General features: G+C 40.4%; 1 protein-coding gene across 2 annotated transcripts in view; it reads right to left on the bottom strand.

The window, feature by feature from the left end:
* Window positions 1–13,181, bottom strand: part of Pde5a (phosphodiesterase 5A) — a 144,432-nt gene that overhangs the window by 15,426 nt on the left and 115,825 nt on the right. For both annotated transcript variants that reach the window (XM_087615296.1, NM_133584.1), the window contains 3 exon segments: window positions 12,004–12,104; window positions 10,024–10,101; window positions 7,973–8,036 (listed from right to left, as the gene is read on the bottom strand). In XM_087615296.1, coding sequence (XP_087471422.1) covers window positions 7,973–8,036; window positions 10,024–10,101; window positions 12,004–12,104 — 243 coding nt within the window.

The following is a 13,181-nucleotide window of genomic DNA, read 5'->3' as shown; positions in this document are numbered from 1 at the left end:
AGTTTTGGAGGAACCTCTAAACTAACTTCCATATCGGCTAGGTTGACTTACACTCTTGTCAGCAGTGAATAATGGCCCCCCATCCCCCTTATTGTCTCCAACATTTGCTATTAAATTTGTTGAGAGAGCCATTCTGACTGAGGTAAGATGGCATCTCAAAGATAGTTTACATCTCCTTGAAGGCTAGGATTCTTGAACCCTTTTTAAAATAGTTATTGGCCACCTCTGTTTCTGCTTTTGAAAACTGTCTATTTCTTCATTAGCCCACTTGTGCATTTGCAGTTTTATTGCATATTCATAGCTGGTGCAGACCTGCTCCGATCCTGTCAGTCTGCTCTGCTGATGGCTTCTTTTGCTGTGTGGGGATCTTTTCATTGCAGACAGGCCCAGGTAGTGGCTGCTGGTGCTTGGGACTAGTTTCTGTGCTGTAGAAATTCTGCCAACAGTCTTAGGGAGTATTCCCTGTGTTTTCAATAGTCTCACTATTTTGGGTTTTAAATTAAAGTCTTTGATCTACTTTGAGTTGACTTTTGAAAGATATGAATCCTCCCTTATTCTCCTAAAGGTAGACAGCAGGTTTTGTCAGGACCATCTGTCAAATAGGCTATCCTCCCTCCCTGCAAATGTATGCTTTTCACTCCTTTGTAAAAACTCAAATGGGTCTAACTTTATTAGAGTTTTATTTCTGGGTCCTCTCATTGATCCCTTGAAATATGTCTATTTAATTATAAAAAATTATGTGTATGAGTTTTGCCTGTGTGTACACATGTGCACTGCATGCAGACCTAGTGCCTGCAGAGGTAAGAAATGTTAATCAGGTCCCCTGGGATTGGAGGTGCAGACCATTGTAAGCGGCCATGTGAGGTGCTGGTAACTGATCCTGGGTCCCCTGGAAGAGCCTCAAGGGCTGATGTCTCTTCATCCCTATCTTATCTGCTTTATGTCAGTACCAGGCCTTCTTGATCACCATGGCTCTGCAGTATAATTTGAGGTTAGCCGTTATGATACTTTTGTAAGGATTATTCTTTAAAATTGCTTTGGCTACTGTTTTTCCAGTTTTACCAAATCTGTCATTAATTTTTCTTTCCCCTTTTCCTCTGGTGGTAGATTAATGCATAACAATATAATTGACAGTCAAAGTATAAAATCTAACGTGACGCTCACGTTTTCAGAATGGCTATTCTAACTGTAGAGAAGGTGATTGAGATGTAGGTTTCCATAGAGAAACAGAACTCTCCTCCGTGACTTAACTATTCACCTGCTAAATCTCCCCAAAGCATCACTGTTGCCACTGACACCTGAAGTGCCATCAGGTCTGTGGATCACATGATCCAAGTGGTAAAGCAGCCTGCACAGCAGCCTGGACCTGCTGAAGAGCCTTCTCCTGCTCCAGGCCCCGGACACAGCTCGCAGCCTTCCTTGTCACTTCGTATATGGGCCAAAGTCATACACCTAAGTGAGGAATGTGCTGTCCCCAGAATCCAAATAGGGCCACTAAATGTTGTGCTTGGTTCTTAATGGTGGGAGGGATAAGACACAACAACTTATCCTTCACCTTAGAAGGAATATCTCTCCGTGCCTCACACTACTGGACTCCTAGAAATTTCACTGAGGTAGCAGGGCCTTGGGTTTTGATTGGATCCCTCTAATGTGCACATGTGCTACCAACAAGTCTAAAGTGATTGCTACCTCCAGCTCTTGCCCAGTCAGCATAATGTCCTCAGTAGAGTGCACTACTGGTGATATTTTCTGGAAGACACAGATGATCAAGGTCTTGATACTTTTTTTTTAATTTCATGAGCATTGGTATATGTCTGCCTGAGGGTGTTGAAACTGGAGTTACAGATGGTTGTGAGCTACCATTGTGGGTGGCAGAATTTAACCCAGGTCCTCTGGAAGAGCAGTCAGTGCTCTTAACCACTGAGCCATCTCTCCAGCCCCTGACACCTTTAATATAACAACAACAGCAACAGCAACAACAACAACAACAACAACAACAACAATAACAACAACAACAACCCAAAACTGTGTGAGCTTCCTTATTGAACCCTGACCTCTCCACTCAGTGGGTCTACATCAGTAAACTCAGTATGATTTACTTTATGTTTCTTCCATCATCATCATCCCATACCCAAAATCCACACCCACAACGTATTCTCCAGTCTTCCGTTAAGTGAATTAGCAAACTCTTTAAGCTCTTCTGTGGTATAGCATACCTCCTCATGGACTACACTTTCTATCTCCCCTATAGCAGCCTATAGGCTTTATAGGTTTAGAAGCAACTATTGGTAGGCCCTGAAAGACATCACTATTGTCTTGCCTGGCATCTCCTACAGAAAGTCACACAGGTTCAATAGGCAAAGAAGAATTAATTCCCCCAGGCAACGGCAGAAAGGGCGATCTTTTTGCCGGAGGTCAGGGTAAAGATGCATCCTCTGCTAGGGGTGGCAAGATTGCTTCCTCTGCGGGGGGGGGACAAACCCTTCGGAATTTGAGAGCTCAAAGTCCTCAGCCTCAGTAGGGTCTTCCTATACATTGCGATTCCAAGGACCCAGGTCCTTACCCATTAGTGCCTTCCTTAACTGATGACACCTTGTGAGGTTGGGACTTGAGTTTTCATTTTAATCCAGCCATTCTTATGAGGGATTCCGTTTGATTTTCCAAAACTTGAGCTCTATGGCTGCTGGAGAGAAGGCTCTCTTCCAGGGCACACTTAGAAGCCTTTGCATTGTATTATACACCTCTGACATTGCATCACAGAGCTCGTTGTTTTTCCATTGTTGCTGTATACTGAGACGCTAGAAGTTGGTTAATTTTATCAGGAAGCTCACTTTTTTCTTTTGTTAATAAATCCAGAGGTGCCAGAAGCAACCAGATGGCACTGCTATTTTCCTCCAAATTGTCAAAAGTTTTATGCATGGAGTCAGTAAATTCCTTGCTCTTCCCCAATAGGCTGATCAGTATAAGGAAATATATTTATCTCAGCACATTCCTCAAATAGTTCACTGTGGATTTTTTACTGCTCTCCAACCCTCTAGGAGGCTCCAGTAACTATAGGTGCCAGCAAGTTGGAAAGTCTGCTCCAGAAAATTTTAAAAATTCATCCTTATACTTTATTTTCTGCACAGCCGTTCCTGGTATCACAGTCTGTGCTAGTCAGGTTTTCTTGAAGGAATGGAGCTGATGGAAATTATAAACTATTATATATATGCTATATTTAGATGGCATTTATTAGTGTGGTTTACAGACAGGTCTGTGGTATAAAGAGTCCAACAGTGGCTGCTTCCCAAGAATCCAGTATTTGTTCAGTCTACAAGGCTGGGCGTCTCAGCTGATCTTGGGTCTCTGTTGGAACACTGAAGATAGTTGCAAGCCAACGAAAGGAAGTCTCAGCAGTAGGGGAGATGGACTTGCCAGCCAGCATAAAGGGCATGCAGGCAGAAGAGAAAAGGCCTCCTTTTCCATATCCTTGTCTCTGCTCTGCCACCAGAAGGTATGGCCCAGATTTACAGTCTGCATTCTGAACATCAAATGATTCAAACTTAGGGAAAATCTTCCAACCTCACATGATCAGATTAAGAGAATCCTTTAAAGGCATGCCCAGCTCCTTAGGATTTAGTTGACTCCAGATGCAGTCAAGTTGACAACCAAGATTAGCCATCACATAGAGTTTTTGAGTCTGGCGAATTTCTCTGTGACATGTTTTTATTTTAAGATGTTTTTTAATGAAGTTTTAATTATAAGAAGTCTTTTATCATGATGTTGTTTTGAAAGTAGATCCGTCTATAGATATGGGCAATTTCTGTTTCAAGGACTTGGGAAAGAGTGCTTGCCTAACATGTGCAAGGCCTGGATTTCATGTCCAGTACCAAAAGTTAGACAAATTAATTAATGAAATTACTGTTTTTTATTTTAAAGATTATTTAGTTATTTATATTTTTTATTTATATGTGTATCATGTGCAGTGGGTGTAACTTCTGGAACTAGAGTTAGAGACAGTTGGCGGATGTAGGTTCTAGGACATGAAGCCCAGCCTCTGAAAATGTTCTTACCAGCCAAGCTATTTCTCTTGACTAGAAATTACAGTATTAATGTCAGAAAAAATAAATTAGTCTTTCTCACAGTATTGAAGTTGTTTCCATCTAAATTAAGTATATTTATTTTTACTTCCATTGTCAATTTATTTTAAGATTTCCATTTATTTATGTATCCATCTATGTATCTATGTATGTATGTATGCATGTAAGTATGTATGTTTGTATGTATGTATGTATTATCTATGTATCTATGTATCTGTGTGTGTGTGTGTGTGTGTGTGTGTGCATTCATGTACCAAGATGTGTGTCTTGAGGTCAGAATATAACTTTCAAGAAGTAAAAAAAAACAAAACAAAACAGATTTAAGGAATTTATATCTACTAAAACAGTTCTGTAGAGGGTATTAGAAGGAATATTTAAGTCTGAAGATAAAATCAAACATTCTCAAATGGATACAAGGAATAAATATTCAGGAACAATTAACCAAGAAGCATAAAAAAGCTACACCATAACAAAATAATAGGAATTATCAAATGCTGTTCACTAATAATTTGAATTAATAGTCTTGGTTCCTCAATAAAAAGGCACAACACAAAGTAACAGATTGGATTAGAGAAAAGTAATCCATCTTTGCATTGTCTTTGAGAAACACTCCTCAATATCAAGGCTATCACCATGGGTGGGGGAACAGTCCAAACAAATAAAACTAAGAAACAAGCACGCACAGACTTCAAATCAAGGCTAGTTAGAAAACTAAGGAGATTTCATATTGATATTTTAAAAAACATTTACCAAGAGGACATTACAATTCTAAACATTTACATGCCAAACACATGGAAACCTCACTTCATAAAAGAATCATTATTAGATTTAACATCATAGATTGACCCAGCACAGTGACAGTGGGTGATTTTAATATTCTCACCAACAGACAGGTCACTTAGTTAGAAATTAAAGAGACACTTTAGAGTTTAATGACATTGTGGTGGTTTTAATATGCTTGGCCCAGGGAGTAGCACTATTTGGAGATGTGGCCTTGTTGGAGTAGGTGTGGCCTTGGAGGAAGTGTATAACTGTGGGTGTGGGCTTTAAAACCCTCATCCTAGCTGCCTGGAAGCCAGTCTTCTCCTAGTGGCCTTCAGGTGAAGATGTAGAACTCTCAGCTCCTCTTGCACCATGCCTGCCTCATCACTGCTATGCTCCTTCCTTGATGATAATGGACTGAACCTCTGAACATGTAAGCCAGCCCCAATTAAATATTGTATTTATGAGAGTTGCCTAGGTCATGGTGTCTGTTCACAGCAGTAAAAACCTAACTAAGACAGACATCATATATCAAGTCAGACATTTACAGAACATTTGTCTTAAACACCAAAGTGTACACTTTCTTCACAGCACCCCATGGAACTTTCTTCAAAGCTGACCACACATTAGGTCACTCAGCAAGTCTTTAAAAATATAGGAAAAGTTAAATGGCATCCTTCATCTTGCTTGATCATAAAATAATGAAGTTAGACAACAAAAGAAATGGCAAATAGTATACAAACTCATAGAAACTAAAAACACACCACTGAATGACCATTAGGTCAAGAAGAAATCAAAGGAAATTGAAAACTCCCTACAATAGAATGTAAATGAAAATGCAATATACCAAAGTCCATGGGAAACCACGAGTGCAGAACCAAGTAAGTTTATAGCATTAAATGCCTACATAGAAAAAACAAAACAAACAACAAAAAAGGAGAAATTTCATATCAACAATTAATTGTATACCTGAAAGCTTTAGAAAAAAATAACAAATGGTACCAAACAGTGGAAGGAATGATCAAACCCAAGGATGAAATTAATAAAATAAAAATATCAAAATAGAATACAAAGATAGAGTGAAATGAAATGAAGAGTTGGTTCTAAAAGCAAACACACAAACAAACAAAAACTTAACACATGATAAACCTTTAGCCAAATTCACCCTAAGCCAGAGAGGATCAAATGCATGAAATTAGAGAATAAGGGCCTAGGCTACAGCTGAGTGGTTAAGAGCACCGGCTGCTCTTGCAGAGAACTCATTTAGTTCCTAGTGTCCACATGATGGCCCATAGCCACCTACAACGCCAGTTCCCAAAGATCTGAGACCCTCTTCTGACTCCATGAGCACCAGGGATGCTCATAGTATACACATACCATTACTCAGACGCATAAAATAACTCTAATTTTAAAGTAGAAAAAGAAAAAGTAAAAACGAAAAGGGAGACAACAAACACTGAGAAAATTCAGAGAGTCCTAATCCTATACTTAAAAAATCTGTTTTCTACCCAACCGTAAAACCGAAAAGAAGTATATAAACTTCCAGACATATATGACCTTGTTAAGAGCACTTATTTGAGAAGTAAATAGCTTAAATAGGCTTATAATTTCCAATGAGATGAAAGTAGTAATTAAAAAAAATATCTCCCAAGTGAAAAAAGACCAGAGCCATATGGATTTAGAGAAGAATTCTACCAAAGAATTCTACTCAAAGAAGAACTAACAGCAACATCTCTCAATTATCCTGTAAAATAGGAACTGAAGGATTATTTCCATTTTTTGAATAAAACTAGTATTACCTTGATACCAACACCAAACAAACACTCGACCATAGCAGCAAATCATATACGGCGAACACAGATGTAGTAATTCTCAGTAAAACACTTGCAAACCCAATACAAAAACACTCAAAAGCCTTATCCACCATGAACAAGCTAGCTTCATCCAAATGACGCAGGGATGGTTTGGCATACATAAATCAATAAGTGTGATCCACCATGTAAGCAGACTCAAGCATAGAAGTCACACGAACATCTTATTTGCACAAAAGGCCTTCAACAAAGTGTAAAATACCTTCATGAAAATGTCCTAGAGATACGAGGAACAGGAAAACAATGCACTAAAGCCAACGGGCAGCAAGCGCAGAGCCACCGTCACCCTAAATGGAGAGAAACTCAAAGCATTTCCGCTACAATTACGAATAAGACAAGGATATCTGCTCTCTCCACTTTCATCAAATAAAGTGCCTGAGGTCTTAGTTAGAGCAATACGAGAGGAGGAGGGAAAGGGAATATTAGTAAGAAAGGAAGACACTAAAGAATTTTCATTTTCACATGATGTAGCTCCATACATAGAAAACCCTAATGGCTCTACAGGAAACTCCTGTAATTGATAAATACATTCAGCAAAGCAGCAAGATAAAAAAATTAACACACAAAATCAGTAGTTTTCCTTTATACAAACGGCAAACATACAAAGAAACAAGCAAAATACTTATACAATAAAAATCTTAAGACATTGAATAAAGAAATGGAAGGCGATACCAGGAGAAAGAGATCATGAATCGGTAGGATTAATATTGGGGAAATGGCCACCTACCAAAAGAAGTCAATAGATCCAACCCAATTGCCGTCAAAATCCCAACACTGTTCCTCACAGAAATTAAAAAAGTAAACTTCATATGGAAACAAAAACAAAACAAAAAACTCAGCATAGTTAAAATAATCTTAAGCAATCCAAGAGCTGCGGAAGTATCCCCATTCCTGATTTAAGTTATGATTTGATGGGGTGTGGGTCAGGATCCATCCCAGGCTGGCCGCTGAACTCGGCAGTGTTTCTCACCTACTCCTGCTTTTAGAGGTGTGGAAGATTACGAATGCTGAGTGCTCAACGCTGCTACTTGGGATGAACAACACCAGTGGCTGAAGTGGCAGAGGTGGTAGCAATGAACATGTATGTACCTTGTATGAAGCAGTGCCACTTAATCACTAAAACACGTGATGAGGTAAAGGCCTCCATCTAACACAGAAAGGAATGAAAGTCTATTTGCTTCCAAAGCTACCTTTAGGCGAAGAGATTTATTTCTGATTTTGACTTTTTAGTTCTGCTTTGATCACCGCCAAGCAACATACCCGTTGTTGAATAGGCCAGGGCTTAGTAATGGCGGAGAGATCACAGGCAGTCATCAGCATTGCCCTGTTAAGGGAGAAAGAGAAACCCCCAAATCTTGTGAATATTTATCCTCAATAAGTTGTTACCGATAAAAAAAAAGTTACATTAAAACCTGCTTAACAAGAGAACACCCAAAATTCGAAGACTGAAGAACGAACAGTATTTATGTGGGAAACTGGCTGTTGGGACTGTGGTACCACCTCCCTGTTTTGCTTGCCCTGGGAGTTGCTAAAGTTTGTCCTTGGGATAAAAGCGAACCTGCTATCATTGGTTTTTCCACATTGATAGTAAGATGAAATCATACAGATTAATCAGAAAGATAACATTGCTCATATTAATGAGGACAGTCCTGGTTTATAGTGGGTCACCTGAATTCACTCAGCATCTGCAGGGCTTTCTATGTGATAACTTTTGCATGGTAGAGCAGTATATGCTAGAGAGTCCTTTTCTGTTATGCTGTTAGCCTTTCTCTGATTATGCCTGTGGGAACTACCCAGTCCCCAGGCTCAAACAATGTGCCTTGGAATAAAACAACACAGCTATAAAAACTACCTTTTGGGGCGCGGGGAGGGTCTCATATATTTTGAGGCTATTCTATGTAGCCAAGATGAACTTCAGCTTCTGATCCATCACCAAAGTTCTGGGATTACAGCTGTGCTCACTGTATCTGTTTTATGCACTGCTAGGAATTGAACCCAAGCTTTGTGACCACTACAAAAGCCTTCTAGCAGCTGAGGGACACCCCTAAGCCCAGTGTCTGACTTCAGCACAGTCTTTCTCTGAGTCCTATTCAAATGTCTAACAGTCCCTTTACATCGTTTGAAGAAATAGGCAAAAATGCTATTCATGCAAAGCAGACAATTGAGGTAAAGTATCATCGGTTCCTCTGGAGATTCTCCACCTAAGCACGGTTCTCTACCCACTCAAGGCTAATGTTGTCGTTGTCATGTTCTCTCCAATACTAACTCTCCCAGAGGAATGAGCACATTGGAGGTATTTTAATCACAGTTGGAACCCACTGTCCCAACGGATTTCAACCATGCTTGCCAGTATAACTAGGCCTGCCAAAGGTGATGGACCATTGGACCTTGATTACAAACTTCTCTGTGAAAGAGAAAACTGGCTCAAACTTGGAGCTTTGTGGCATTTCTCTCTTTGTTATTACAGAGTGCAGGCTAGTCACAGGAGCAGGCCCGCGCCTGTCTAAGGTGCTATTCTGAAAGAGAAGTTGCTGTTAAGGAAAGCATGATTGTATAGACGAGTCAGCCAGGTGTTTATATGTCGTTTCTTTTTAATTTACGTATTTGTTTTGTGACTAAGCAATTCGTTTTTTAAAAATGTCGACATCGTCATTGTCTCAACACTATCTGTAATTCTGCAGGACCGTTAGTTATTGACTGTCGTTTTGTTTTATTGTTTAAGGCAGGGCCTCAACATTTATATCTCTGGGTGGCACTGAACTTGTAATAATCATTTTCCTTCATCTTTCCGAGTGCAGGGACTATGGTGCCTTCCTGGTTCTGTTTTGCTGATACAAGTTATTGCCACGGCAAAGACAGAGGCGAGTAGCAGGAGAGCGCTCATCCACAGCTAGAAGACGGAAGGAACTGCTGTACTGAGCTAGAAACACAAGTCCTCTTGACGGCTCCACTGGAAAGCACTGCTGTGCTGTGGCCCACGAGAAGTGACCTTTACAGCCATCGTCTTGTTCTCACAACCTATAGGATGTTAATTTTTCCGTTTCCGTTCCAAAGGATGGGAGAAATGAAGCCAAACACTAATCCTTGAGCCACGAATGCTCCACTTCCCCACTGTACCCATCAGTCACCCTTCAACAAGGCAACTGTCCGTCTCCTTCCTCTCCAGTGACCGCATTCAGCTCTTCATACTCCACTTGGGAGCAGTCAGCAACCTCGAAAGTCATTACACATAACAAACGATCCTCATTAATGACTGCTCAGAGGAAACTAACCAGGCAGCAAAGCTAGTGTGGACAGTAAAGCCAACTTACAGAAACAACTCCTTTTGAAGAGGATCTTCAAAACTGAATTCATTTTTTCTTATAAGTTCAAAAAATTCTCCTCGTCTCCTTAAAAAAAGAATTAGAAAAAACACAGTGATTACAGTGAGACCGTGAGTTCCCCAGCTCTTCTTCCCGTGATCTACAAGACTCGTGGGATTCCTACCAGAGGAAAACCTCTACTGTCCACATCGCAGAACCCGACAGCAAAGCTTCATCCACACTCAGTATCCCGCCTTCAATGTCCTATTGCTTATAACTAATGGCAATTTCGAATCAGGAAAATTTTTTATTTAATTTTTAAAATTATTTAATTAACTTTAAATTATTCAATTAAATATTTCTTAAAATTATTTAATTAACTTTAAATTATTATTATTTTTTTTGGTTCTTTTTTTTCGGAGCTGGGGACCGAACCCAGGGCCTTGCGCTTCCTAGGCAAGCGCTCTACCACTGAGCTAAATACCCAACCCCAACTTTAAATTATTTAATTAACTTTAAATTATTTAAATAATTTTTAAATTATTTAATTAAATAAATTAAAAATTATTTAATTATATAATTTATTTTATTAAAAAAACCAAAATATTGTGTGTTAGCGTTCTGTCTAAGCTCTACCCCCACAGTTACCAGGCAGCAGCCAGGTATGCCTGGCACTGTAAAAGATGCTGCTTGCCCCCTGCTCACTCTCTTGCTCCATCTTGTTCTCTCTTGCTCTTCCCCTCTTCCCCTTTGTCCCCTCTCTCTCCATTCCCATCCCCCTTCTCTCCACATGCTCATGGCAGGCACCTCTACACATCTACAGCTCTACACCTCTCCTCTCCCTCCCTCCCTCCCTCCCATCCCCCCTACTACCCTCTTAACTCCCCTCCCCAGGCCCTGAATGAACTCTATTCTATACTCTACTGTAGTGTGGCTGGTCTCTCAGGGTAAGGGATGTCTCAGCATGGGCACAGGGGCACCCCCTTTCCACAGACCTCCATAGAACATATCCCCCCTTTTATATTTTATAAACACAGCAGTGTGAGTTAGAATGTATTGTCATGAATGATTTAAGATCTCCTAAGCACAAAGGGGTAAGCGCGTCTAAGATCTCTAATTCAGTCACATCTTGCTGCAGATTAAAAGAAGGGCAGTGACGATGAGACATGCTTTAGAAGGGAGGAACAAGTTTTAGATAGTATTTCCTGTCACTCCACAGACATAAGAGTCCCCAGTGTCTCTGGGAAAGACCTCCTTTGTACCCAGCATCAAGTATCAAGACCAAACAAAAGATAAACGGCCATGATAAAATGGACCGTGTATGATTAACTATTGAAGTTCCACACAGAGAGGAGAAACTCATGCGGCATAAAAACGGGAAGCCTATGCAGACTGGGTTGTTCTTCAAGTTCTTTGTGATTTTGATCCGTACTCTGAAATTACTTTTCTACAACCTGAACTTTGCTCTATTTTCTTCTGTTCTGATTCCCCTTAAACTGACCCAAATTTCAAGGAAGCAGACACATATACATTGGTAGACAGTGAGCAGTGGATGTTGTGTGTGTGTGCCTGATGTAGACATTCGACTTCTGCGTTAACACTCACAGTTCTACATTAACATTCCTGAAATCCGGATTGCTTTCACTGTCCTTTGCCTGCCCCCTGAGGCTTGGTGGCCATATAAAAGAATCATGAACAGGCAGAAATTAGCAAGTGAGGGAAAAGAGGTAGATAGGGAGCCTTTGGAATCCACCATGATGCCTCAAGGGAGTTTCAGAGACAGCAATACTAGAGCATCGAGCATAGCCTTGTGCTAGCATTTGTAGCAACACAAGTGCAATGGAGCGGGCTCCTCTGGCCACCTGTTTTTAAAAACTGCCAGTCTGGTAACAACTCTGTCAGGACGCTGGCTTCTGTAAAGGCTTCCCAGTGTGAACATGAGAACGTCTTCAAGACTTACTTCAGAGGGTGTCACTTCTTAAAACTTACTTAATGTACAGTGCTAGGTCAGTGGCTAAAATTGCTTGCTTGATTATTTTCAATGTGGTCTTATATTCTTCAATGGAGAGGCCACTGAGGATCTGGTTGCCCTTTATATAAAAAGAGAAACATTGTTAGTGCTCTACCCATTGGAGCGGCTGTGAAGAACAAACTCTGAAGCTACAGTTGTATGACGGAAAAACCAGCCTGGTATTCTGAGCCTGCTTGTTTAAAGTCTATGCTATTCTTCCTGCTCATCATTATCCCACCACCCCAGCAGGGAAGATAAAAACAGCCACATGACCTTATCCCTGCCTCTGTACATGTGTGTTTCTAACTCATAACCTCCTTGAGACCAAGTTGAAATCTAAGTACCAAATACGTATGTCCTTTTCCTTTGAGCAGGTTAAACCCAAATCACATCAATGACTGTAAAGAACAGAGTTGTGAAATTTTTAGATAATTGATTAGAGGCAGTCCTCTGTGACTTCTGTAACAGACTTGGTAACATTGTTGCTTCATATTTATAAACTGTAACCAATACTGAGAGTCCTTGCGTGTTCCTTAATATGACAACATAGATGGTTAGCAGGCTTGAGACAAAGGTGCTTTACTAGTTGGTGATCTAAGAAAGCCCGGGCTCCAGGGTCTGTAAGGAACACCTAAAAGGGAGTAACCCATATTCTGAGAGCAGCTGAGTCCTCCCCAGGGAGCACAAACGCGTGTGTAATAACAATGAAACAGAGGCCATGAATTGGCAAGTTAGCAAGGAGGGAAAGTAAGAGGGTTGGGAGGAAGGAAAAGAAAGAGGAAATGATGTAATTATATCACAACCCCTCCCACAAAGAGTAATAAAAAATGATGCTAATTTTTCCTTGTAGGTCCTGTTTCCATATTAGTAAAATACTCTTCTAAACAAGAGTAGGGGGGTAACCCATGTATACATCCCTGAAGGGTTTTGCTACATAACATCCTGTATTTTTGTCTGCAATTCAAGACAGAGTAGCTCTTTGATCTTGAACTAAACAAAGCACAAGCCATTCTGAATACATTCAAAACCTGTGTAAACCCAATCTTACGGCTTTCTAAGTCTCAGAGCCAAGAGGACGCTTTAGAAGTGAGATCTGGAAGCAAAGAATGAAGTCAGGGAGCTGGAACTGATTTGCTCAGCTGGAGGAAAGGAAGGG

The sequence above is a fragment of the Rattus norvegicus genome, chromosome 2 (genome assembly GCF_021556685.1).
Source record: "Rattus norvegicus strain SHRSP/BbbUtx chromosome 2, alternate assembly SHRSP_T2T, whole genome shotgun sequence".
NCBI classification, from domain to species: Eukaryota; Metazoa; Chordata; class Mammalia; order Rodentia; family Muridae; genus Rattus; species Rattus norvegicus.
Note: the sequence above shows the minus strand (reverse complement) of the source record. Positions and strands in the feature narration are given on the sequence as shown.